The 23,142-nt window shown below is 40.1% G+C and overlaps 1 protein-coding gene across 2 annotated transcripts in view; it reads left to right on the top strand.

Moving 5' to 3' along the window:
- The window catches only part of CERS6 (ceramide synthase 6), a 144,805-nt gene that overhangs the window by 85,496 nt on the left and 36,167 nt on the right, over window positions 1–23,142 (top strand). For both annotated transcript variants that reach the window (XM_035331892.1, XM_035331891.1), the window contains one exon: window positions 22,171–22,221. In XM_035331892.1, the coding sequence (XP_035187783.1) occupies window positions 22,171–22,221 (51 nt within the window). The remainder of the gene's footprint in view (window positions 1–22,170; window positions 22,222–23,142) is intronic.

Genomic DNA, 23,142 nt, shown 5'->3' with positions numbered 1-23,142 from the left:
AAGATGGGTTCATTTGTCCATTTCTGGATAGGTGAGATCCCAGATTTGAGAAGATTTTTGCCATCTCGAGTGGGAAGTGTTTTTTATTGGCTGGGCTTGTGACTTACTTTCATGAGGTACTCTCTTGTTCATGTTCAATAGTGTACCTGCCTTCTATATTTTTTGCTTTGGTTATTCCTTTCTAACCAAGCCAATTTGCCACACTGGTTTTCAAGGTCTTGCTCTCAGTAATACTATTTTACAATTTATTTATTTTTTACATGTGAAGAATATATTGCTTGGGAGTATAGAATCCTGTTGAAAGATGATGTTCAGTGAGTTGGTGCAACTCACTGTCAAACTCTACAATGACTTGATTTACACAGTGGCTGGGAGGTTGTCACGGAATTGCAGAAATGCTGTGACTCCATTGATCTCCTGGTCTCTAGATACACTAGCAGCAATTTGTCTGTGTCTCTTAGGTGTGGGGCAAGGGTAGCTACCACTAAAATATGGTAATCATTGACTTGTGGATTTTTTGGGCAGTTGTATTTGCACCATTAAGCCCTGCAGGAGACTGCACTGTGCAGGATGTGCCTTTCTGCCATGGGAAGTAACACCACTTTCTTTCTGAAGACTTACACAGGGTTTTCCAGGCAAGTGCTTTCTCCTAATGCCAGCTTTAGCAGCATGGTTGCATTGCTACATGTTCTCTTGTTGTAGCTCTTTCACCTGTTGATTTATAAATTCTCAATAATAAAGCCACTGGTCTCTGCTGGTGAAGCAAAAACCATGTGATAGCCTATGCAAAGACATCTGGTGACATAAGGGGATCTAAGGTCTCTTAGAGGTTTTGAAATGTGAACCAGCTCATCTGTACAAAAGACTATCCCTAAAACACAAATCCCAGTGCATTGTCTCTTTTACAGTTTCTCTGTTGGCTCTTGAATTGCCAGGCAACAAAATACTCTGACCTCTGTACTAACATCCTTCCCTTCTGACCTAACCTAGTCTTCTTGCAACCTGCCGCTCCTTTGCTTTGCTGCACATGCTGTTGCTGATCTGTTGGTTCTCTTCTGTTTACAATTGGCTCTTCCTTGATTGGAGGTAGAAATTCACCTTTACTTACAACATTGGCACGGAGCCTGTCAATTACTTAAGCACCACTCTGAGCTAGTTTCGAGGTCCTTTGCTTTGTGCTGGCCCCTTGCCTAGAGATGAATTTCACCTTTTGGATTCTTTCTGAAAACACATTTCTCATTATGCCCACAGCACATGAATCATTGCTACTTTGTCTTCTACTGTCACTTTCCCTGTTTACTACATAAAGCAATATTACTGCCTCAGTGCAGTGTCAGCAAAAGGGTGGATTTCAGTTTTATTGTGTCCCATCAAGCCACCCAAGGAAGATCTCACCAGGATACTATGCCAAACCACCATTCTTGCAAAAAGTGCCGCTGGGTCTTTGGTGGCTTTTTAGAGCTGACAAGCTTATATAGCTTTTTTGGGGGAAAGATGTGCCCAAGTTTAATAAGATGTAGTCATATAGAAAACTTCGTGACAACTCTGATGATATGAGACATCAGTTCTTTGGTCACGTTGGTCAATTGCTGAGTATGTTCTTGGAATTCTGAAACTTCATAATCATTGAAAACTGTCTCGGTTGAGCTGTTCTCTTGGGTCTGGTCATTTTCCAGTGGCAGAAACATTCTTAATGCACAGTGTTCAGTCATAAAAAACATAAAAATCTTACCGTTGTTAAACATTATTTTTAAAAATTTCAGTTCACAGGGAAAAATATCTGATGCAAAGCTTTGTTTTCTAATTTTGTACTGCTACATTAGAACCAATCAGTCTATAGGATTTAAATAAGTCTTTGTCTTCATGGTCTGTGCACAACAGAGACCTAGCTCAAAAGTGTGTACATTGGCAACTTTGCCTTTGCTGTAATAACGCATCACTCATTAAGTGACATTATAAAAATGAACCTTTTTCTTATAAGGTGTATTGTTGATGGCATATCCCATGTCCAGCTTCTCTGATTGTTTTCCTTTTCTTGGGTGTAAAGAAATGGTAAAAAGGCAGCTTCTGCCATTCATATCTGCCTTTTTCAGTCAGGAGGTGTTTTTGACTGCAGGGTGCAGGTATATTATTGGTGTTCTCTTATAAATATTTGCAATGCAAATGAAATAAATGCCCTTCTCAGTGAAGTGAGAGAATTAAGTTCTTCTGTCCTCTGTCAGAGAGGAGAGACGGCAAGGCAGTTGCTTTATTACTCACGAATGGACCACACATAAATGAATAGCTCACAGCCTTCCAGATACTCAGCCAAAGCATTGAATCACCTACAAATTGTGTCTTAATATATACGTATAAGAGAGCAACAGACTTCAGTAATATTTTTACCGTAGAGGTGTTAGTATTTAATTATCATATTAGACATTAATCGTTTCCCCAGCTCCTGTGTGCCTTCAGCCTTTACTTTCCTTTGCGTCAAAATAAGTAAATGAAGATTACAGAGCCACAAGGTTTAGTTTTATTAGCAGTTTTGCAGTCATTGTTTGTCACTGGTAAAATAATTAATTTCAGTGTCAAAGCATCTCAAAGACAAAACGGTTTCATTGGTTTTGGATTCTTTTTTAAATGTTCCTTATAAATTTTTGCCTCCGCTTCAAGTCCTCTCTGACTTAACACTTTCAGTTGTGGCTCATTATATTACCAAGTGGCATACTAAGGCTCCCCAAAGAGTCTCCCATTGTTAGATTAAGATACAGATTTATTTTTGTTCTTTTCAATTTGATGCAAACAAACCGTTAACTTTCTGCGTAATGAGCATGAGGCAGTAGTGAAGAGATCAAGGGGGTTACCTCCCCAGCCGCTGCCTCACAGCGCCAGGCCGCAGCCAGGCTGGGCCCCGCCATCTTGCTGAGCTGGCTCTGGCCTCCTCAGCAGCATGGCGGCTGCTGCGCTGAGGGGCACAACAGGTCCCGAGTCGGATTTGAAGCGGCCTCTGTACCTTCTGGTGCTTTATGAGAAGAGGGGATCAATGTCACTGTGAGTCAGAGTTCAAGCCAATTCATTTCCTCCACAAATATTACCATTTTCAAGGGCAGATTTGGTGATGGATGTTCTTCTATATGAAGAAGCAGACTGAGACACTGACCTCCAAAGAGAAGGTGAAGCTTTCTTTCGTTAATCAGTGCTCACTCCATTACTGCTTTCCACAGCAAATTTAAATGATTTTGGGCTTCAGACTGAGTGGGCCACAAAATCCCTTAATGCAAAGGTCTTATGTTGATAAGAAATTATCTAATACAAAGCTGGTATTTTTCCATGGGTGGTACCAGGGCCCTAGTAGTTCTGGAAATATTTTCATCTTCATGGATAATGCATGACAAGATGGTGCTGGTTATTGGCTTAGAATACCTCCGTCCAGGCTCAGCTGTGTGTAATGACATTGACTCTTGCACAGAGGTGTTTTGTCTCAAATGCTATCATTAGTGTGAAGTATGATTATGAAATAATGATATGCCTGCAGGTCCTACCAGGAGTGGGCATAATACCCTCCATGCCCAGAGGCATATCTTTCCTTGGTAATAACTGTACTGCAGCATTATTTTTATCTTCATAAATCGCTAAGATTCAAAGCAGAAAAGAAGATAACTAACCAACTGTATTTCTACTCTGATCATATATGTGCAAACTTTTCACCTTTTTAACTGCAGATGAGATTTTTCAGCATGGTGCTACAGGTTCTTTTTGTTTGTTTGCATGTCTACAAAATATTCCCTTGTAGTGCACCACACCAGCATTGGTGCCAGCAGAACACTAAGTTCCCATTACATTAGACTGACCGCTTTGCTTATCACTAATATAGGAACAAGATAACATTTTTGTTTCCTTCAGCAGTATTTGCAATGAAATCAATAGTGGCTTGGTTAATTAAGAGTTGGTAGTCAATATTAATAGTTAGTTAAAATTTGGACTAGTTTTGGTGATGGAGTGAGGAATTCAGGATTGGCTTGTTACTTTTTTGCTCAATCTTGGTGCTAAGCAGAATCTGTGTAATTCTGTAGAATGAAAAACCTTTACAAATACCTGGAAGCAAAATTTCCAGGCGACATTTGGTGACTCTTCACATTCAGTTCCATTAATTGCCCATGAGAATTACAAAGTCATTAAAGAGCATGAATTCCTCTCAGTAAGAGTCTTGGGAGGTCTATATTGAGACTTGGGAATCTGAAGTCATGTGGTTATCCTACTTGGAAAAGTATCCATCTGACCGGATAAAAAAAAAAAAAAAAAAAACTTTAGACTTGCTCTTTTTCAAAGTTAGTCTTGAAGTAAAGGACATGATATCAAGATACTATGGCTGTTTAGAAAAGGCCAGGTGCAACAAGCCATACTGAACTGTAAATTTGACTCCAAATAGAAGTAATGTGAATGTACCGAAGGCAACTGGAAATATTGCAGTGTGATAAGAAGTGGAAAAAGAAAATTCACTTCTGCTTTTCTGAAAAGTTCTTTTTTCTTGAAACTAAATGATGTTTGACTTTATCCTTAAGTGTGTGCACAAAGCACCAGGCTTTTTTTTTTTTTTTTTTTTTTGTGAGTGAGGATGCTCCATTTCACTACTGAGGTGAATCAGCGTGTTCGACTGGTATTTGACATGTTTTCTGTAATATGCTTCATCTGTATCTCTTGACTATTGAGATTGTTAACCCCCAAAGAAGTAAATAGTTGTTGATTCCCACAGAGGTAAAGTACTCTGTAGGGTTTATATTTGGGGAAAGAGGTGTCTCTGTGGTGAAGAATGAGTTTATATTCCTGCGGGAAGTATCTCAAGACTGGGACACAGGAACAATGGGATGTTTAGCTGGAGTGGCCGCTCATTTGCCATTCAGGTTTTAGAAGTTTTCTTCTATTTATCTTACCATCAGTTTTGCAGCAATTTGATATTTTGCTATTAAACAATGTGGTGGTTTCACTGTATGCTGTTTCTTGTATCAGTTTTATCACTGATAGTACATTTTCAGTTTTCTTCAGAACATCATGAGTTCTGTTCTGGATGCGTTCATATGTTCAGATGTCATCAAATACATTTACATTTATTTTAGCTGTTAAATAAAGCAATTTTGGAAACACTAGCATACACTTCTACCTTAAAGGAAATGTGTCTCTACTGGTCACTAAGCTAATGAGTTGGTAATAGCTTATTACAGTCAGTTTAAGGACCTAAGAAATTGCAACTGCTGTCACTCTGCTTGCTCTGGTTACCAAATACAAGATGTTCTCAAGGACCTCCAAGAGGCAGTTGGCTCTGAAAGTAAAAATACCCAGAGCTTGGGAAGAATTAGTAATAAAACTGCAGGATTACTGGAAAGCTTGAATGAAAGCGTTGGAAATTAGGCTGATAAAATGTGATAGGACTGTTTGGTGAAATGAGGGGTTAACTCTGTAGAGTCAAAACTAATTATTAAATGTAGACTGACTGTTTTCCAGAGGGCTAGATGTATGTAGAGCCTTTAGCTGTAAGTATTCAGTCTACAAAAAAGTAACTCTTTTTTTTTTTTTCTCTGAATTAATTTCACTTTAATCTCTGATCTGAAATCTCAATTTACTCAGAAAGATTCTTTTATTCATTGGATAAGCAACACTTCTCAGGTGCAACTGCTGGCCAAGATTAACATGCGGCTGTGAAGTTAATGCAGGGTGGACATACATAAATAGTGTAAACTATTTGGAGCAAGAATTAATGGAAGACTTGTGTGGGTTCTGTTTTTTTTTTGTTTGTTTGTTTGTTTTGTTTGTTTGTTTGTTTTGTTTTTGTTTTTTGGTTTGGTTTGTTTTTTTTTTTCTCTCACAATAGAGGCTAATTAATATGAGTAATTTAGTGACTGGTAACACTGAAGAGAGTTACTAATTCTGCCTTAAACATTTGCATAAGAAATGAAATTGCTATTATCAGTTTAAGTGCTGCTAATAATAATTTAGACTGATACAAACTGAAATGTGGCGAGGAGCTAAGCAGCATGTGAACATGAGCAATACAAAAAGCCACGTGTCAGATTCTCTATTTGGTTATTTTTCTAGATATTTTTAAGAAAGAAATATTGCTTCTTCTAGAAGATGTGGGCATTTGCCCCTAGCCTTATCGTGTCCAGGAAAAGTGAGTACCTGAAACAGTGGCAGAAGTGTGCAGCCAGCTTGAAGATCAGGCACTTTTTTGTTTGGTGGCAAGAATTCTTTGGTAGGAAACAATGATGAGTATGCCCAGCATACATTATAAGTGATTCCCTGCACTGACTCAATAAAGCAACTTGGTTCTGTCACAAATTACTTTGCCTAATAAACAAGGAAAGTTCTAATTTCACAGCTGTACATGAGTTTTTTTTTTTTCTTTTTTTGTTGTTTTTTTTTGTTTGTTTGTTTGTTTGTTTGTTTGTTTTGTTTTTAATACTGGTGCTGTTTTTCCTTAATTGTTCCCATGAGAGCTGAGTTTATTTCTGAGGAGCAGTGAAGGGTACGATTCGGTCAGTTACTTGTTTCTCTCTTTTCCTGATCTGGTTAGTATAGCTTTGGAAAGAAGGGCCTGATCTTGGAAAGCATGGCATGAGCGAGACCTCTGTTAGATTCTACTGGTTATGCAACATTTGTTTTATGGTCTGTTTATCTGGAGATTTCTCTCAGGGATTATCTGAAGATGAGTAGCTGGGAGAAGGTATGGCTTTATCCTTGCAATTCCCTTGGAAAGGCTGGTTTGTCTCAGCAGCCCATTTCCCCATGGTCAGTTCTTCCGTGTTGCGTGGCCCAAGGCTTGTTGGTACATTTTGAGAAATGGATTTGGGAGTCCTGGAAGACAGCAGGTTTGACGTGTTCCTGTGGACTACAAGAAAGCTGCATTGTTGCTTTCTTTTCTTCCTGCCATTTTTTTACCATGACCATCTTACGTAGTATCAACACATTTTCCTGAAGAAGCAGGTAACAGTGACCTTGCTTTTACAATCTCGGTCAATCACATTCCAGCAGAAGTGCTCCAGGGAGTGTCGTCCTTCTGAAGATTATCTGTTCCCTTCAGTTCTCTAAAACAGGGAGAGAATATATCTGAGGAATTTTATCTTTGTACACTGCAATTTCCAAAGCGCTAGTGGGACTGGGGGTACTTCTGACTCGGCCCTACTGATGCCGTGCCCTGTAGCCTGAAGGTTAAGCAGAATGGACGTTGGCTGCCACTGTGATCGACTGGCTCTGAATGTGCTGAGGAAGCAAGCCAGGATGCAGCTGCTTTGAAGCCAGCTGGTCCTCCTCAGTTGTCCAGTGACTTTTGTCTGTAGTCACGCTATGGGAGAAGCACATGGTGACTTTCTCAAAAGCCTCACACTGGTTGAAATGTTCTATTGAACCGTGATTTTAAGGAATGCTTTTGAAGTCTCTCTGTCAGTTTCATGAGAAAGCAGCTGTGCTGCAGCAAAGGTGACTGCATCTGCAAAGAGTTGTTCAAACAGTCAAGTGGCGCACAACTGTGAATAGTTTTCTTTTCCTAATGTCACTACATTGCTGAAAAGGATTCATTTTAGCTTCATGACAAGTTCCAAGTTGACATTTTCAACTGCTTTACTTGGGAAGCCGCACCATATGTATGGTTACTGTGCACACCAAGTCATGGTACTGTGTGGTCTGCAGCAGAACAAAGCTGCTCGTACGGGAGAAGATCACTCTCTGTGCTTTTAAACAAGCTTATGTTCCTCTTTTAGTTGGCATTGGTTTGAGAACTGAAGAAATTGGAACTGAAGAAAAATGGAAAATAGTTTTGGAAATTATCCTGTTTGAAATGAAGCCTGCAGTCAGTGGGCTGTAAATGTTCGTACATTATTGCAAATTAGGTTGCAAGTATAAATACAATTATACATTCTTACAGGATATGAAAATATAACCAACCACTATATAGTGCTGATGCCATGCTTCCTCAAAGCCTTGTGTTTTACAAGTCTGATGGCTCAGAAGTGTCTTGTTGAGTAAGAGCCCCTGGGCTGCACGATCACTCTGACAGCATCGCTGCACTGCCGCTCCCTTCCGGACGCACTGATCCCTTGCTGCTGGTGCATGAGCAACACGTGATTTCTGAAACCAGTGGATATGGAGGTGTCAAGTGCATTTATTTGGACTTTGGGATTTTAATTTGGCCTGGGAGTGTGAAACTACCTTTTCAGCATTACAAAATAAAGGCTGTGCTGCAGTTTAAATTGAGTTTTAGTTACAATATTAATTATATTTTTCTGGAGGGAGTAACAAAAGAGTTTAAATACAGAAATAGTTTCAAATTCTTCATGCAAGTCTTCTGCAGTGCAAAAAGAACGTCCTTTGTGGGGGCTTTTGGCTTCTACTGTCACTAGCAGTAAATATATGTTTTTCCTTAGAATTGTATGGGAGCTGTAACATGACGTACATCATTCTTGCTTAAAGTACTGACAGCTCTTGCCACTAAAAACTGTCCTACTTCAAGGATCACCTGTGACAGAAGAATTTGCCAAGCTAGCAATTGGTAACTGTAGCTTTTAAAATATTTTTTGATTAATGTTACAAAAAAAAAATCATCACAGATAGGAATAGCTTTTGGCAGATCTAAACTGTATTAGAAAAAATGTGATGCAAAACACCAGCAGCTGCCAACCTGACAAATAAATTGCTGTAGTACTTGACTGTGTCTGCTTCCTCTACAGGACAAGAGGGTGAGCGTTAAAAGTTACTATAGGACGTATAACAAATAGGAAGTTTAGTTTGGTTTATGATTACCTCTGAAACACCTAAGGAATTTGATGGCAACAGAATATGTTTCTGGCCAAAATTCCTTACACTTGCATGGAGCAACACTGCAGATGAATTTGGTATCACATCCAGGGATTCGATACCAATCCTACTGACTTAATTGAAAATGTACAATGCCTTACACAGCTTTTGGTATTTGTAGCAGTAGAACAGACTTGATTCTATTGAAAAAAGTTTCTCAACTATTGGAAAGCTATTTACAGAACATGTTCTGTGTGACTTACCTGATTTGGAGTGGAAAAAAACAAGCTGGATGAGAATGGGCAGCACTTCGCTTATCGCTTATTTCCATTTCATGTCCATGCATGTACTTCTCCGTGAAGCTGTTGCTTCTGGCTATTCTGCTGAGCAGAAAGACACAAGAAGCACAGTATCTCAGAAACATGTGCGCTGCTGTGAGCACGCAACACATCTGACAGTTTGATTCTTATGAGACTAATTAAGCTGGGCCAAACTCTTCTGCTTTTAGCTCTGAGGTACCAAAGCATGAGTTTTTGAAATATCTGCTACCTTGGTTTATTTCAGACCTGGCTGTAGAAAACAGCAGTGTGACGGCAGCTGCCAGCAGCAGGTTTGCTCCAGAGCCCTTGCTGCTGCCCCCTCTCTCCACCACTCCTGAATTAAGTGAAGCAGGCATTCAGCTGGGCATGTATTCTAGTCTGTGTGTGTTGTGGTGTTTCCTTCCCATGTTAGGGCTGGAAAGTTGTTATATTATCCATTACTGAAGCCTTGTAACTGCTTTTGTTCACTGAGCTTATCAGTCCCATACTGGATAAATACTCTCATTTAAATGAAGAATGTCAGGGGCCACTCTGGAGTGCTTTTAACACAAAGCTGATATTTGATATTTTACTGTTCTATTAATGGAAGGATAATGTGATACGTATGCCACTCAGGGAGGAAATGAAGTCTGCCTTTGTCAGATTGTACTTGCTCTAAAATTGATTTGGGCTGTTTTTCTTTATTATTTTTTTTTTAAATCAGGAAAACCAATTGCTCAGTATTTGTAAGTAATGAAAATTGTTAAGCTAAAATAATATTGGATGTTAAAATCCAGTCTAGTTTGATTTCTTTCCTGAAAGTGGGGCTCAGCATTAGGTGCTAATTTCTAATTTGCTGTGAAAACAGGGAAGAGCACTTTTGTCAGAGTCTGCTGAAGGATGCCATTGTGAAAAATGGAAATGCCATATTGCATTTTTAAGTAAGTATCATGAGTAGAAAAGGTTTCCAGCAAGAACAAAGTTAGATCCATCTAATGGAAAGGGAATTTGTTTCAGATGTCTATTTCAAAAGGGCATAAAAACAGTTGAGGGCATTTAGGAGAGATTAATAGAGTGCTTTGGCTATCTGAAATATAAATCATGAATCATGCTGTGAGAAAGATCAAAGTCAGCAGAGAAATTTAATTTTAAATTACTCCACTACTTCAATATACATTAACAGGGAAGAATGAATGCAGTTTGGACACTGAGGTTTTGTAAGAGGAGGCCAGTTAGTATAGGAAATAATCTATTGTGTAAACTGTTTGAAGTTAACATAGTAACTGGATCAGGCAAAAAAAGGACAAAGCTAAGCCAGATGGCAGAGTTTATTTGTGGCTGAAAGAAAATAAAAGGTTTTTTGAAAGAAACAGGTAAAAGGAGAATATCAATGATATTCCTAATGAATACCATAATGACAATGAGGACAAATTTGACATAAGCAAGGGAATGAAAAATGATGCAATAATTAAAAAATATATAGATAATTTAATTTATCTTTGTTTGTATCCAGCTGGGGGTATTTGTTAATAAACATGGACACCAGAGTAAATGCTGTGTAATCAGCAGTTTGAAGAGTTAAGGCGGTAGGGAGCCACGCCCCACATTGTCAGTGCTTGCACCTTATGCCTCTGCTCTGGTCAGCGCAGGGCTCCTGTCCTGCTGCAGCCTGCCGGCCAGCCTTGACTTGAGCACAGCACTTACCAGCTTTCTGAAAGACATGGATTTTTCAATGTCCTATATATAAAAATAGCAGATCTAGAGGAAGTAATTCTAGAAGCTTTTTATTTGAGCAACTTTAGGATAAAAATAGCTTTAATTCATTTGGAATCTACGGTAGCTCATTCTTACCTCTAGCAAAGTATTTAGAACAGTGCTCTGCTAGTGCAGGAGCTTTTCCTGTTCTGCTGTTCAGATGAACAAAGCAGTCCTATTTTCCCCAGCTAATTACACTTGAGCAAAGAGTGCACGTTTGGATATAAGAGCAGGTTATTAATAATCCAACTGGTGCTTTGAATTGCCATTATTGAGTTGATCTCACTGTTGAGGCAGTGACTTGGAGCACGATAGCTTTATCTTCATTTAAGCTAGTATGACCTTTAGCTCGCTATGTATTTTTACAGTATAAGGCTTCGAGTCATAAAGCTGCTTCACTTTACCCTTTGAGTGCTAGGGAAAAGAAGCTTACCAGTTAAACAGATACGTTACTGGTAGTTCAGTGAGCATTTCTTTTTTCTTGTATTACCTTCCACAGCTTCCCAGTTAATTTTTTCGTAAAGCTATCTCATTTTTCCTGCCTATTGATGGTCTCAGTTACTGGCTATGAGAAATGGCAGACTTTATCATGGGGAAATACTCCTTTAAGTTCAAATCTAATTATGAGTTTTGCTTCTGTTTTCTTATCTGCTGTTGTCTCACATGTAACTTAAATAAGGATTTTCAGCAGGGGTTATAGATTTTTTTTTCCATTGATATTTATAGGTTCAGGAAAGTGAGGGAGCATACCTGTCCTTCTTGCCCAGTTACTCTAGGTGTTTGATGTGCCCAGAACTATAACATATAACATATAATAACATATTCATGATATTAATCCAAACTTAATTACAAATTGAGCAGTTATAAAACACCAGCACAGTTCCTTTGCTTCAATCTCTACCAGTCACTCTTCTTGCTAGCTGTTTCAGTAGAGGGTTGCATAAGAAGAGCAGAAGTTGTGTCTGAATGGATCCAGTGGGAAAATGACAAATGTAAACAACAACAGATTGTATCTACACACTTCCTCAGCAGGAGGAGAAAGGGAAATAAAAGAAGAAAAGTCAATATAAAAGTTTATGTAGGCTTAGGCAAAATAATCTTGTGAATCTTTTAAGCTGCCCATTTTACTCTGCTCTGGTGTAGTAAATGTTCTCAGAGCCATTGGCTCGGAACTGGGCAGGAAGCAATGCCTTGCAAACTGTATTCATTCATTAAAATTAATTAATGTTTTCCCACAGTCTTTTATTCTGCTAGAGGAAAATACAGTATTTGAGGTTTTCCTCATTGGCCTTTTCCCAGGCAGTACCCAGTACTTGTGGCATTATTAAATACACCAAGAAACAGTTCACTGCTGGGGACACCAGCACCCCAAGGGTGAATTGCCCTGCTCCAGTATACATGCACTGAGCTCAGAAAAATGCAGCAGTTACAGAAGGGGGAGGGAAAGAGGCTACCTTAGTCCATCCTTATCTTTGTTGCTTAGCTTATGCCTTGTTTAAGCTGTGCCCACGGATGGAACTGCTTAGAAACTGGTCCCTCTAATGAGCATCACCTCAGTGGAGCTGGAGAGGTGCACAACAGGCGCTTTCAGCCTACCTGCTGCAGCAGCCTGTCTGGATGGAGCTCTGCTGCCACAGCCACTCCTGGGACTTGATCTGCTTCTGCATCTGGGAGCAGGTCAGTTACTCTGTCAGGGTTTTAGTAGCAGCAGTGAGAGGAGTTCACTGCCAAAAGGTTTCCTCACCAGTCACTGGTAATGGCACCAAATGTTTCAAACACACTCTTGTATCTCTGGGGTTAAATCTTGGCCTGTGACCTGGAAAAGTCCTGTATTTCCTATTCAAAATTCTGCAATTGCAGTAACTTCCTACCTTTCAGATGTCAGGGATGATTTTGAGACCTTGCTAACCTCCAGAAACACATGGCCATTGCAGGAGTGGAAAGTGGAGGGGATTTTGTTCTGTTTTTCTCTATACAACATTTTTCTGGCAGGCAGTGTAAGTTCATAAATATCACTACCTTAAACATCTGGTTTTGTGCTTGAAATTGTATCTTAGTGCTCACTCAGGAAAGAGTTGTTTTGTTGTTACTTGAGATGGAATCTACTTCCCTTTGTGGGCCATGGGCAGTAACGGCTCGCTTCACTGACACAACATGTCAGTAAATCAAGTCCTTATGGCACACAGCGAGTCCTGGGAAGGAAAGAAGCTCACCAGGGATTTCCAAAAGTCAGCGTCAGTAGGACAACGTAGGATGACAATGTAGGATGTCGTGAATGCTTCCCTTCAGCAAGTGGCATGGAAATCAGCAGCTGGTCAAAATCAGCCAGATGTACTCTTCTGGCAGATAAGCCACAGATATTAGGTATAATTACAGAAAGTAGATATGTAATGATGAGTTTAATTATTAACCACTTTCCTGTATGCCTTTGGGTAACTGTAGTATCAGAGCAGAGCGTGCTGGAAACCCTGGAGCTCTGTTGAAGCTGTATCCTGTAGGAAAGTGAGGAGCATTCTGAGATCCCGTAGCTTAGCAGCGAGCTTGGAGCACTGCACAGCTACCAGGGGTGAACTGACCTATTTATCTGTTTTAACAATTCTCTCCTGGGATTTTTATTGGTCTCTTACATGTATACCTCCATGCAGTTCACCCTGTTACAGAGCTACGGTTTGCCAAGTGTAAACCTCAATGCTTGCTCTTTTCGAACTGATTCCAGAGCCATGGTTGCATGTTGTCTGTCTTAATAAAATAAATTCAAAAATGCCCTCTTAGATGCAAATTCTATGTTAATCGGTGTGGTCTGGCTCTGTGATCAAAAAACACAAGGCAGCTGTAAAGCTAATGGGTTTACAGCTCTTTGCTTCCCCAAAGTGTTATCAGGCATCTGGAGTGCTATGCTGAATGGGTCTGCAACTTTTTGTGCACTCCTCTTAGCGTGCAGTAAGTACAAAATATGTTGAGTCATTTCACTAGGAAACCTGTTACGCACAAATCAACTTTAGCTCAGCTTCTACATTTCCATAGACCTTCAGCTGTTCTAAACTATCTGAGTATCACTGGCAGCCCAGCCTCTTTGTGACAAAGCAAGCAGAAGAGGAAGTGTCAGAATCAGAAGGTACTCAAACGAGCGCAAATTGTTTGATGACCAGACGTCGTAGCAGGATTGCTGATCAGAGCAAGGGGAGGACGTGCTGCAGCTACCAGCTTCTCTGGCTGCAGAATTCCTCTGTTCTGTTCAATGCATGCAAAACTTCACCCAAGGGCCTCTAATGAGTGTCAACTGCTAGAAATGGTGCAGGCTTCTTTCCTCCCAACACCTCCATCCTTTGGCAGACATTAGGGCCCTTCCACATTCTCTACAATTATTGGTTCCTTTTGCCATCTTCATTTTAGAGTACTGGGGAGTGATTTTCCACACCTTTTGGAAGTTGAAATTGTGTGTTTATCAGCACAAAACATAAATGCCACAACAGACCTACATACATCATATCTGCAAAGGGAAAAGTGGATGTATGTGGTGCATTGAGCTTACTCTGCCTTTCCAGAAATGATTTTATGTAAATAAATCCAAATTCGAATTCATATTTTTTTGCTAAAAATACTTCTGTGCACACATTTGCATTTGAAATGTCAAGTGCATCTTTCAGTGATTGTTGTTAATCTTGGCCTTGGAATGTGTCCTTCTGTATATTTTATAGTTTCCGATTAGTAGAAGTATCATTTTTAATTATATTATGGAATTCAGCACCGCAGATTGCTGAGGGGAGAGGCTGGGGTCTACATTGCAAGTGTTTTTTCCCAGCACCTTGTTTCTGCAGACACAAAGCACTAAACTCTAGAGCAGTAACAGTTCTGCAGAAACTTATGACAGTTTGCTCAGTCATAATATATGAAAAGAGCACCTCAGGATTTTCATCGGCAATGTGTCATACTGTCTTCACTTATGCTGTGAACTGTGCCAAGAAATATGATGAATGATTGCTTGGGTCTGTGAAGAATTTATGAAAACGCTATTCCTGGTGTTAGCAGCAAACCAAACCACAAGTCACTGTGAAGAAGAGCGTGCAGAAGTTGATACAAAATGTTAGCCATGGATTTTTCCATTTCACATTGTCAGTACTTAGTGATTTGGGGGCGGTTAAATCCTGTCTTTGCAGAGAGCCTTGTCTGATGACTCCACAGTTTATCTTGCCATAAACAAACCAGCCAGTGCTGTTGGCATTGTTTGCTGCTAACATCGTGCATAAAATGCCTGTCCTGGCAGCCACTGGATGCTGAAAGCTGTCTGATGTGATTTTTAAATGGGTGAGACTTCAGTATGAGAAATACTTTCGTAGCAAAATAAATACAACCATAACAAGGAATGATATTACTATGGTTCAGATTCTGTCTTATGTAGGGTGTCTTTTGGAGGAGGACAAGTAAAAAACATTTCTAAATGATCACAGAAAGTTTCTGAGACATCTTAAGTGTGAAGTCCTAAGAGACTGGGTAAATTTAGGGAAGGCCATAGAAACTGAAAAGCTGCCGCACAGCGTTCTGGTTATTCCTTTGTAAATCTTGTAAAAATCAAGGAAAATGAGGAAGAATTTATTTTTCTTTCTTGCTGGAGAAAAAAAATGCTGCAAAATGCTGATACTTGTGGAAGAAAAGAAATGTCATTTCATTTGTGTCATATCGTGAAAGTAATAATACTGAAAGAAACATGTTCAGAAAATGGAGCCCTTTACCAACATCCAGATAATCATGAATGTGCTGCTGGTGTTCAAATGATTGTAATAAAAAGAGCGATGTGTCTAAAAGTTCAAAATAAAAGTTACTTTTCTGGTTGAAACTGAAAAGGATGCTGCTAAGAACTGCTGGAGGTTTTCAGTTGCATCATTCCCCTGAAAAATCAGTTGTGAAGCATCAATAACTTCTCCACAGCAATATGCATGTCACATCTCCTCTAGAATATTATATGGCTTTTTGGTTAAGGCAGCCTTTCCAGAAATCTGACACAGATTGAGGGCTCAGTCTCTTGTACTCCCTGGTCATTATCCTGTCTGCTGAAGTGGTACAGGGCCAAGGTCTTGGTCTCAGCCTTGTTGCTGTAGGCCATCAACTGCGGCTGAGTGCAGCAATGAACAAAAAGCAGAGCAGCTTCGACCAGAGAAACTCTTCTGAGATGAGTATCTCTTGGCTATCCAGTACTTTGACTGCTAAGCTTGCCAGCAGAAGTCACAGGAAGTGTATAAACTGTATGCCTAAGATGACTGATTTTAATAACGCAGCTAACAGCCCCTGTGTGGACAGAAACACAGACCAGTTCTCCTGGTCTCCTGTTTGTTTGTTGTTGTTTTTTTTGTGTGTGTGTGTGTGGCTAGCAGAGTATTCAAGCTATGCCACTATGTGTGTTTTACCCCAGTGGGTCTAGCTAAACATGGATTTTAATTTCATTTTGCTTCTCTAAAGAAGAAGTAACAACGGAGTATTTTCTCAGCATTTGTTGGCTATTTTTTAGTTGAAGCAGTGCTTGGAATACATTCAGAGAGCTAATAAAGATAGGCTTAATGACTAAAGGACATGGGTTACAACTCAATGCATTTTGCTTATTTTAGTAATAATAAATCAATGCACAGTTTATAAATTTTATTAGCAAGGAAGAGCTTCTCATTATTTTCCTTTATTGTTTTTCCTTTGCAACAGCCTGTGTCTGTTCAGCTGTGATTTGTTTTACAACAATTAATATCTGGGAGTTTTTCTGTAGCTTAAAAAAACCAACAGTGTGGTGGTTTGTCCGTTGCACGCAGAAGCATGCGTTTTCATTGGTATGTATTTTTGTTAAGAGAGGAAGGCTGCAGAAGTCTCTGCTTACACTGATCACCATTAGGCCAAGAAAGAAGATGGGAAGCGAACCAGGGGCCACTGTGAGGCTGGGATCAGAGAGATGCACTTCGTGAAATGTCTCTCGGTCTGACCATGAGAGGGTGGAGTGACTTCTGCACCACAACGTAGTGCCTCTGGGGTGGGAAACTACAGAAGGATGCTTTGTGAGCTGCCATGGTGATCTGGCTTTCTCTCTAATGTCAACAGCCATTCAGCTTACCATGCCAACCGGATCCCCGTGTTACCGGGGGGGGGGGAAGTAATTCAAGTAAATCCCCTTTAAGTGAGTACTTATTCAACCAAGTGATGTGCTAGAAGAATGCCTATTAATATACTGAATGAGGAAAAAGTGCTAGATTTTTTAACCTTAACTGGAAAAAAGTGAACAGTGAGATACTATTTAATTAAAGCATGAAGAAGATTAAAAGCAAAACATAACAAACAAACAAACAAAAAAGCACAGAACTGTTAATTATGAGTAACTGTCCTTCTGCTGATGTTCTGAAAGGTGCTGTTCACTAAAAGCATGAAATTTTCAGTTCCTGGATAATAAAAAAAGAGGTGGAAGTCTTAAATACTTTTATGCATTGCAGTCAACAGAAAAATTACAGTCTCTTCCTCCCCTGCTGTTACAATTGCACTCCCACATAGATAAGCTGTAAAGCTTGGACCATGGTGGGGTGTCCATCCTCTTGAGCAGGAGATCGTGTTCTGCCTGCAGCGAGAGCACACAACTGCTCTTGAGGAACAGAGGAAAGGACATCCATGTATGAGATGACAAACATTTAGGTCTAGGGTTAAGAACAAACTAGCACAGCATTTTCAGGGCTCAGTTAACAAATGCTGACCAAAAGGAAACATTCTGGCCTCAGCTGTACTACTTATTTCCATGAAGAACAAGAACCTGCTCAAACTTGATGAAAGTAGAGGTACAGGTGCCATGAGATAGGCATGTATCAACCAAAAACTAGTGAGGTAGGTAGATATTTGCCAAAAGTATTTGTTACCTTGACTTTAATTCATGCTAAAAGCACTATTTTCCCTTGCACTTTATAATGCCTATAGCTATCAGAGACAAAATCATGTAAAGCTGCATCCAGGTACATTAAGCAAGCCAGATAAAATCTTGGCCTTTTGAGAATGTAGAGTAGGGAATACATGTGCAGTAGATGTTCAGGATTTTTGGTGGTTTTGTTTTTATTGGACCAATTTTCTATTGACCCATAAGGTTTAATTCCAAAAGTAACTTAACATCTTTTTCAGACTGAGAAGGTCTCGTTTTTGTTTCAAATGTGGTTTGGGATATAAATTGGCTTTTGAGAGACATGGGGATTCTGTGGAGATGTTCCTGGAGTTTTGCATGCTGTATTCTCATAAAAACAGCTGGCCCACTGTGTTTATTCATCTGCTGGAAAGGCCAGAAGGTTTTTCTTACTTATCTGGGAATTTAGGGAGAATTCCTTTGGGTGTTACAGTGTGCCCCTATGGCCGGGGTAAATCAGGTGCATAACAGCTGTTTAACGCTCAGACTGCGAGGGCAGAAGCTGCTCTGTAGAGCTGGGGGTTGCTGTCACCAGGCTTAAGGATGTGCCTCTGGAAGTGTTTCCTCAGCAAGATGCTTGTTTCAAGTTTATGGACTGCAAGAAGAAAAATGAATGCCAGCAACACTAATCATTTTTTGCACATCTCTTATTTACCTATAAGCTCATACTTCCATGGGTGAGCATGAATTCTTGAGCAAAGTAACAGCAACACACGTGGTACAACTTGTGGTTTTGGGGTTCTAGTCATGCTCGGTACAAGTACAGATAGCTCACTGAGTGACAGCAACTTGCAATGAGATGAACTTCAGCTCCACAAAAGCAGTCGTTTTAAAAAATTGTGTGGCCTCCATGTAGTTATATTTAAAAATACAAGCTGCTTGTATAAAAGGTATCTACAGTTCGCTTCCACCTGTGACATGCCTGAAACCCCCCACACTGATGGCTGGCTTGCCAGTGGTGTGGGGTGGTACAGGCTGAAGACATGTAGGGCTCCTTTCCCTCTGCTAGAGAATCCAGCCACTGGCCTTTGTGCGTTTCCTGTACTTGGTGGATTCTGCTGGGCACATGTGGATGAGGGAGGCATTTTCATGGTTGCTTTTATTGCCATGTGATGAAATAGAATCTAACTTGTTATTTGAAAACACTTCATCAGGTACATTTATTGTCTCTCTGATGACACATGCACAAAAATACCTTTCAGCCAAATCAACTGCCTAAGGAACAGATCACAAATGGAAGGGGCTTTATTATGCTCCTTTTTTTTTCCCATTTACGATCAAAACTCACCCATCACATACAAGGTGCTAGCAGCACTTTGAGCAAGACACACACACTTTGTGGCGTGTGAGAGCCAGGACCCGATGAGAAGCTTTCTCTAAAGATAAGTGAATAGGCCAGGGCATGCAAGGCAAACCGAGGCTACTGCCTAGCATGTAGGCATCTGAGATCATTTGTTCATTTTTTTTTTCCAAATCCTCAGTCATTCCCATGTCTCAAGAGAGTTTTTTTTTTTTTTTTTTTTCTGCAAGAGTTCTTTACAATTACTCTCTTTAATCACAGTGTTAGAGAGAGGTTTGATGGAGCTTTTGACAGATATTCCTATAAGGAAAGTAAAAGAAAGGAGTTTTTTTCCTTGATGCTGTAAATGACAGCAGATTCAACAGCTGTTTGTCATCCTTCACTGTCATTGATACCACACTGATCAGACACTTTACTGAAGTGTAAGTCTCCATCTGAACTCCTTTGTTATGTAAGGGAGGATTTCAGCACTGTGGGGCTGGTGCTTTGTGCCTGACATTATTGGTACTGAAGTTTTTTGTATTGTTTCCAGCTTCAGGAAGCCTTTTTGTTATCAGGTTCCTTGCATTTCACCTCCTCCCCAGGCACTGCATTTTCATTTTACTTCTTGTTCTCAATATTTGGGTATTCAGTCGGTAGTGGAAACACTAGCATGCTTCTTAAGCTCATCAAGAAAGGGTCTGTTGCAGAGCCAAGCCAGTGGCCTTTTCTCCCAGTCTGTTGTGGGACTTCCCAGGAAGAGCTGAGCTCTACCCAGCAGTGAGCTTGTCTGGTGCAAGGAGGTTCTTGGGTTTGTCCTGTGAGCACACATAGGGCTCAGGTGAGCCCTGAGCTTGCCTGCATTAACTCCTTTCTGGTTAGTTCGCCCACGTCTAGGTGTTGCACTGCAGTTCAGGATTCTCTCCCTCCAGCCACAGCCTGTCCAGCGTATCCCTCAGCTGTGGGGTTCACTAAGGGAGGTGCCCCACTGTTCCAGCTGGAACCATGTCTTCATGGAGAAGTGAGCTTCAGTCTAGGGCTGCATTGACTGTGGAGGTGGGACGGAGAGGTTGTGCTTAAACCAAGTGCTCTTTTTTTACCTCTTCACTCCAGGGTAACTGCAACCAAAGTCCAGTGCTAGGACAGCAGTTAGGGTCGACTCTGAGAAGCTGAGGCAAGTCAAACGGAGGGGAGACAGGGAAGGGAAGAGGGGTGGGAAGGTGGTGTAGAGGCCCACAGTCTTAGCCTTCGCTGCCTGCCACTTGCCTGCCTAGGATCCATTAGGTTTCCAAACAGCAACTCAGAAGCATTTTGCTGGAGGTGGCAGTGTGGCTTGCTGAGCCTTCTGTGGCTCAGAAGCAGCAGGTATTCTGCACTGTATTGGTCTCTGAGACTTAATAATAATGCACGTAGTGCATTGCTTCTCAATTTGTGGTATCCTTTCTGGCTGTGCGGTAAAGTCTTTCTGGGTTCTTCCAGTGAGGCTTATTTTATTTAGTATTCAGCATTTTAATTGAATGTAGACCTCGGTATCTGCAGCTCCTATAGCACGCATCTCTCATAAGAAGCCTCAATACATCATAATATTTGACAGAGAAAAATGTGCATTTTTTGCTCGCACCTGTAATTTAGATAGCAAAATAATTGGGTAGGAAGCATCTCCTAGCTCTAGCTGAATCTGATATGAAAGACAGTTACAGCTTTTCAAACCTGGCTAAAACTATGAATTATCCTACAATATTTGGATGGCTCTAATTTAGGCAGCTGTCAGACAAAAATTCTGTATATTAGAAACAATTATAGAGGGGCTGTGTCTGTTTCCAAAGACCTTTTTTGTTGTGGGAAATGAAAAGAACTCACCACAGTAAGTACCACAGAGATGTCTGAACCAATGAATTGGTTGCTGTTCCAAACAGGGAGATGGACAGATTTCAATGGACTTTTACTATTCTTACAGCCTCCTTGTGAGAGGCACATCAGAAACTCTAGGATGGCTGTTACTTGTAAATGTTGCTCAGGTTATTGTAACAAGAATACCCCTTTCCATTTGAGGAGTAATGGGGGTGTGGGTGTGCAAGTTTTATTTTGTTTTATTTTCTGAGTGAAAGATGCATTCAAAAAACTAGGAAGAGCCTTTAATAGTCATCTTATATCACTGTTAACCCACAAAGGCTCTTTGGACATTGTGTAAGACAAATCATAGTTAGAACTAGTATCAGTTGAGAATTGGTCTATAACTCTGACTGCCATTTGTACTGTCTTTTAATATGGTACAAATGCTTCCTATTTATAAAGACTCTACTAGCGTGATTCTCAGCTTGGGACTTTAAGCTCCAGAACAACAGCCTGCTTAGTGTTCGTTTTATTTGTTTTGATGCTCCTCACATATTGTATTTTACATGTGTGTGTTAGGCTTTGCCTGAGCTGGACTGCTCCACCTGACGGTGAAAACAAGAAAATGCTTTCTTTCGCACACGTGATTCATTTGAGAAAATGATCTTAGTGGAAGCACGTAGTGCTGTAAGGGTATGCGTGTCTTAATTCAGGGAACCTTCTAAAAATGTTCTGCCACCTTTATACATGCATGTAGGAAAGCTAAGGTTATGTCAATGAGTTGCACAAATATCTTGAATCCACAGCTTGCTTTCATGTTTCTAATGAGATACCCAATGAGTGAGTACTTGTGCTGTAGATGTGTTTCTCAGCCCAGATGCCTCCAGAACCTGAGATGCAGCTGTGCTTTGCAAGACATGCATAGGAGTTGCTCCTGCTCATGCCTAAAAAGGGAAGTGTGGCTGCTTGGTTACTGCTGGTTTGGCCATTTTCTTATTGCCCATTGTGGGCATATTTAACAGTTGAAGATGTTGGGTAGAAGAGTTTGCCCATATGCTGTTTTCTACCTGGAGCCTATTCAGTTGCATAGAAAATGAAGATAAAACTAAAGAACTCTGAAAGAAAAAAAACTGCTTACAGGAACAGATTTAAAAGGCTCTGTTGTCTTTTTGTGGCATTGAAAAGGAAATAATCATATAAGTCTTCTGGAAGCAGGAAAAAAAAAAAAAAAAAAAAACACAGGACACGTAACTGAGCTGCATGTCTCCCAGTTTTTTATTTTGTCCAGAATGTTATATACAGTGTTTATTTTTTTCTTTCTCTTTCAGACACCGTGGCTTTGGAATACCAGACAGTGCTGGAATGGGTACCCATATCAGGTAAAAATTACAGTGCTGCCTAAAATCAGAAATGGCATCTCTGCAGTGCTCTGTTTGTACTATGGTACAGCATTATGTCAATATGTTAGCGTGAACAGGTTACGTGGTGTTTCAGAACATTGTTAGATGCTCCCTGTCTTGTTTGTATTCAAGATGGGAAATACGAGTATAACTTATCACACCTATTTTGATATGAAGCACATGATCTGAAAACAGATCTGGGAAATCTAACTGTGAAAGCAGACATCTGCCACAGTGGAGGAATGGCCATTTTTTTTACAAAGTTCTGAGGATGCTGAAAGTTTTAGCAAAGCCAGAGATTCAGCAGATTGAGAAAAGTCATTCAGAAAGTGAGTTACAACTCTTAGAGGGTGGTAATTATACCTGCTATATCTAAAACCATGCTACAAGTTGACAGGGTCCAACAGAAATTATGTAATAAGAACCATTATTAAAATCGTTGTCTCAGAGACAAAAAAAAATCTACTGAGTGCTGATCAGGGTTATGTACTGGTTTCTAAGTTTGATTCTTCTGTTTCTTAACTAGGTAAAACTTCTAATCTCTTGTTTGTTACAGTCCCTCTGTAATTTATTCAGCACAACATTGCAGAAATACAGCTGGACTTACAATAGATACAGTCAATTTAATCATTTGGGTGACAACTTATCCCTAAGTGCAGAATAGTCCTATTGAATTAAGTCTCTAGGGAACTGAAACCTAGTATTTTGACTAAGTTAAACACACACTGTTGATCTTTTCATGGAGGGAAAGCCTCACTTCCCCCCATTATCATTGTATATGGGTATAGAAGTTCCAAAGTTATTGTTAATAAAGCAGCTGACTATCTTAATTGTTTTACTAAAGATTTTCCCTTGTGAGTTTTCTTGCAATAATGAATTTAATAGTTGCAGCTCTTTGCT

The sequence above is a fragment of the Oxyura jamaicensis genome, chromosome 7 (genome assembly GCF_011077185.1).
Source record: "Oxyura jamaicensis isolate SHBP4307 breed ruddy duck chromosome 7, BPBGC_Ojam_1.0, whole genome shotgun sequence".
Classification (NCBI taxonomy): Eukaryota; Metazoa; Chordata; class Aves; order Anseriformes; family Anatidae; genus Oxyura; species Oxyura jamaicensis.
This window is presented reverse-complemented; position numbering and strand designations above follow the sequence as displayed.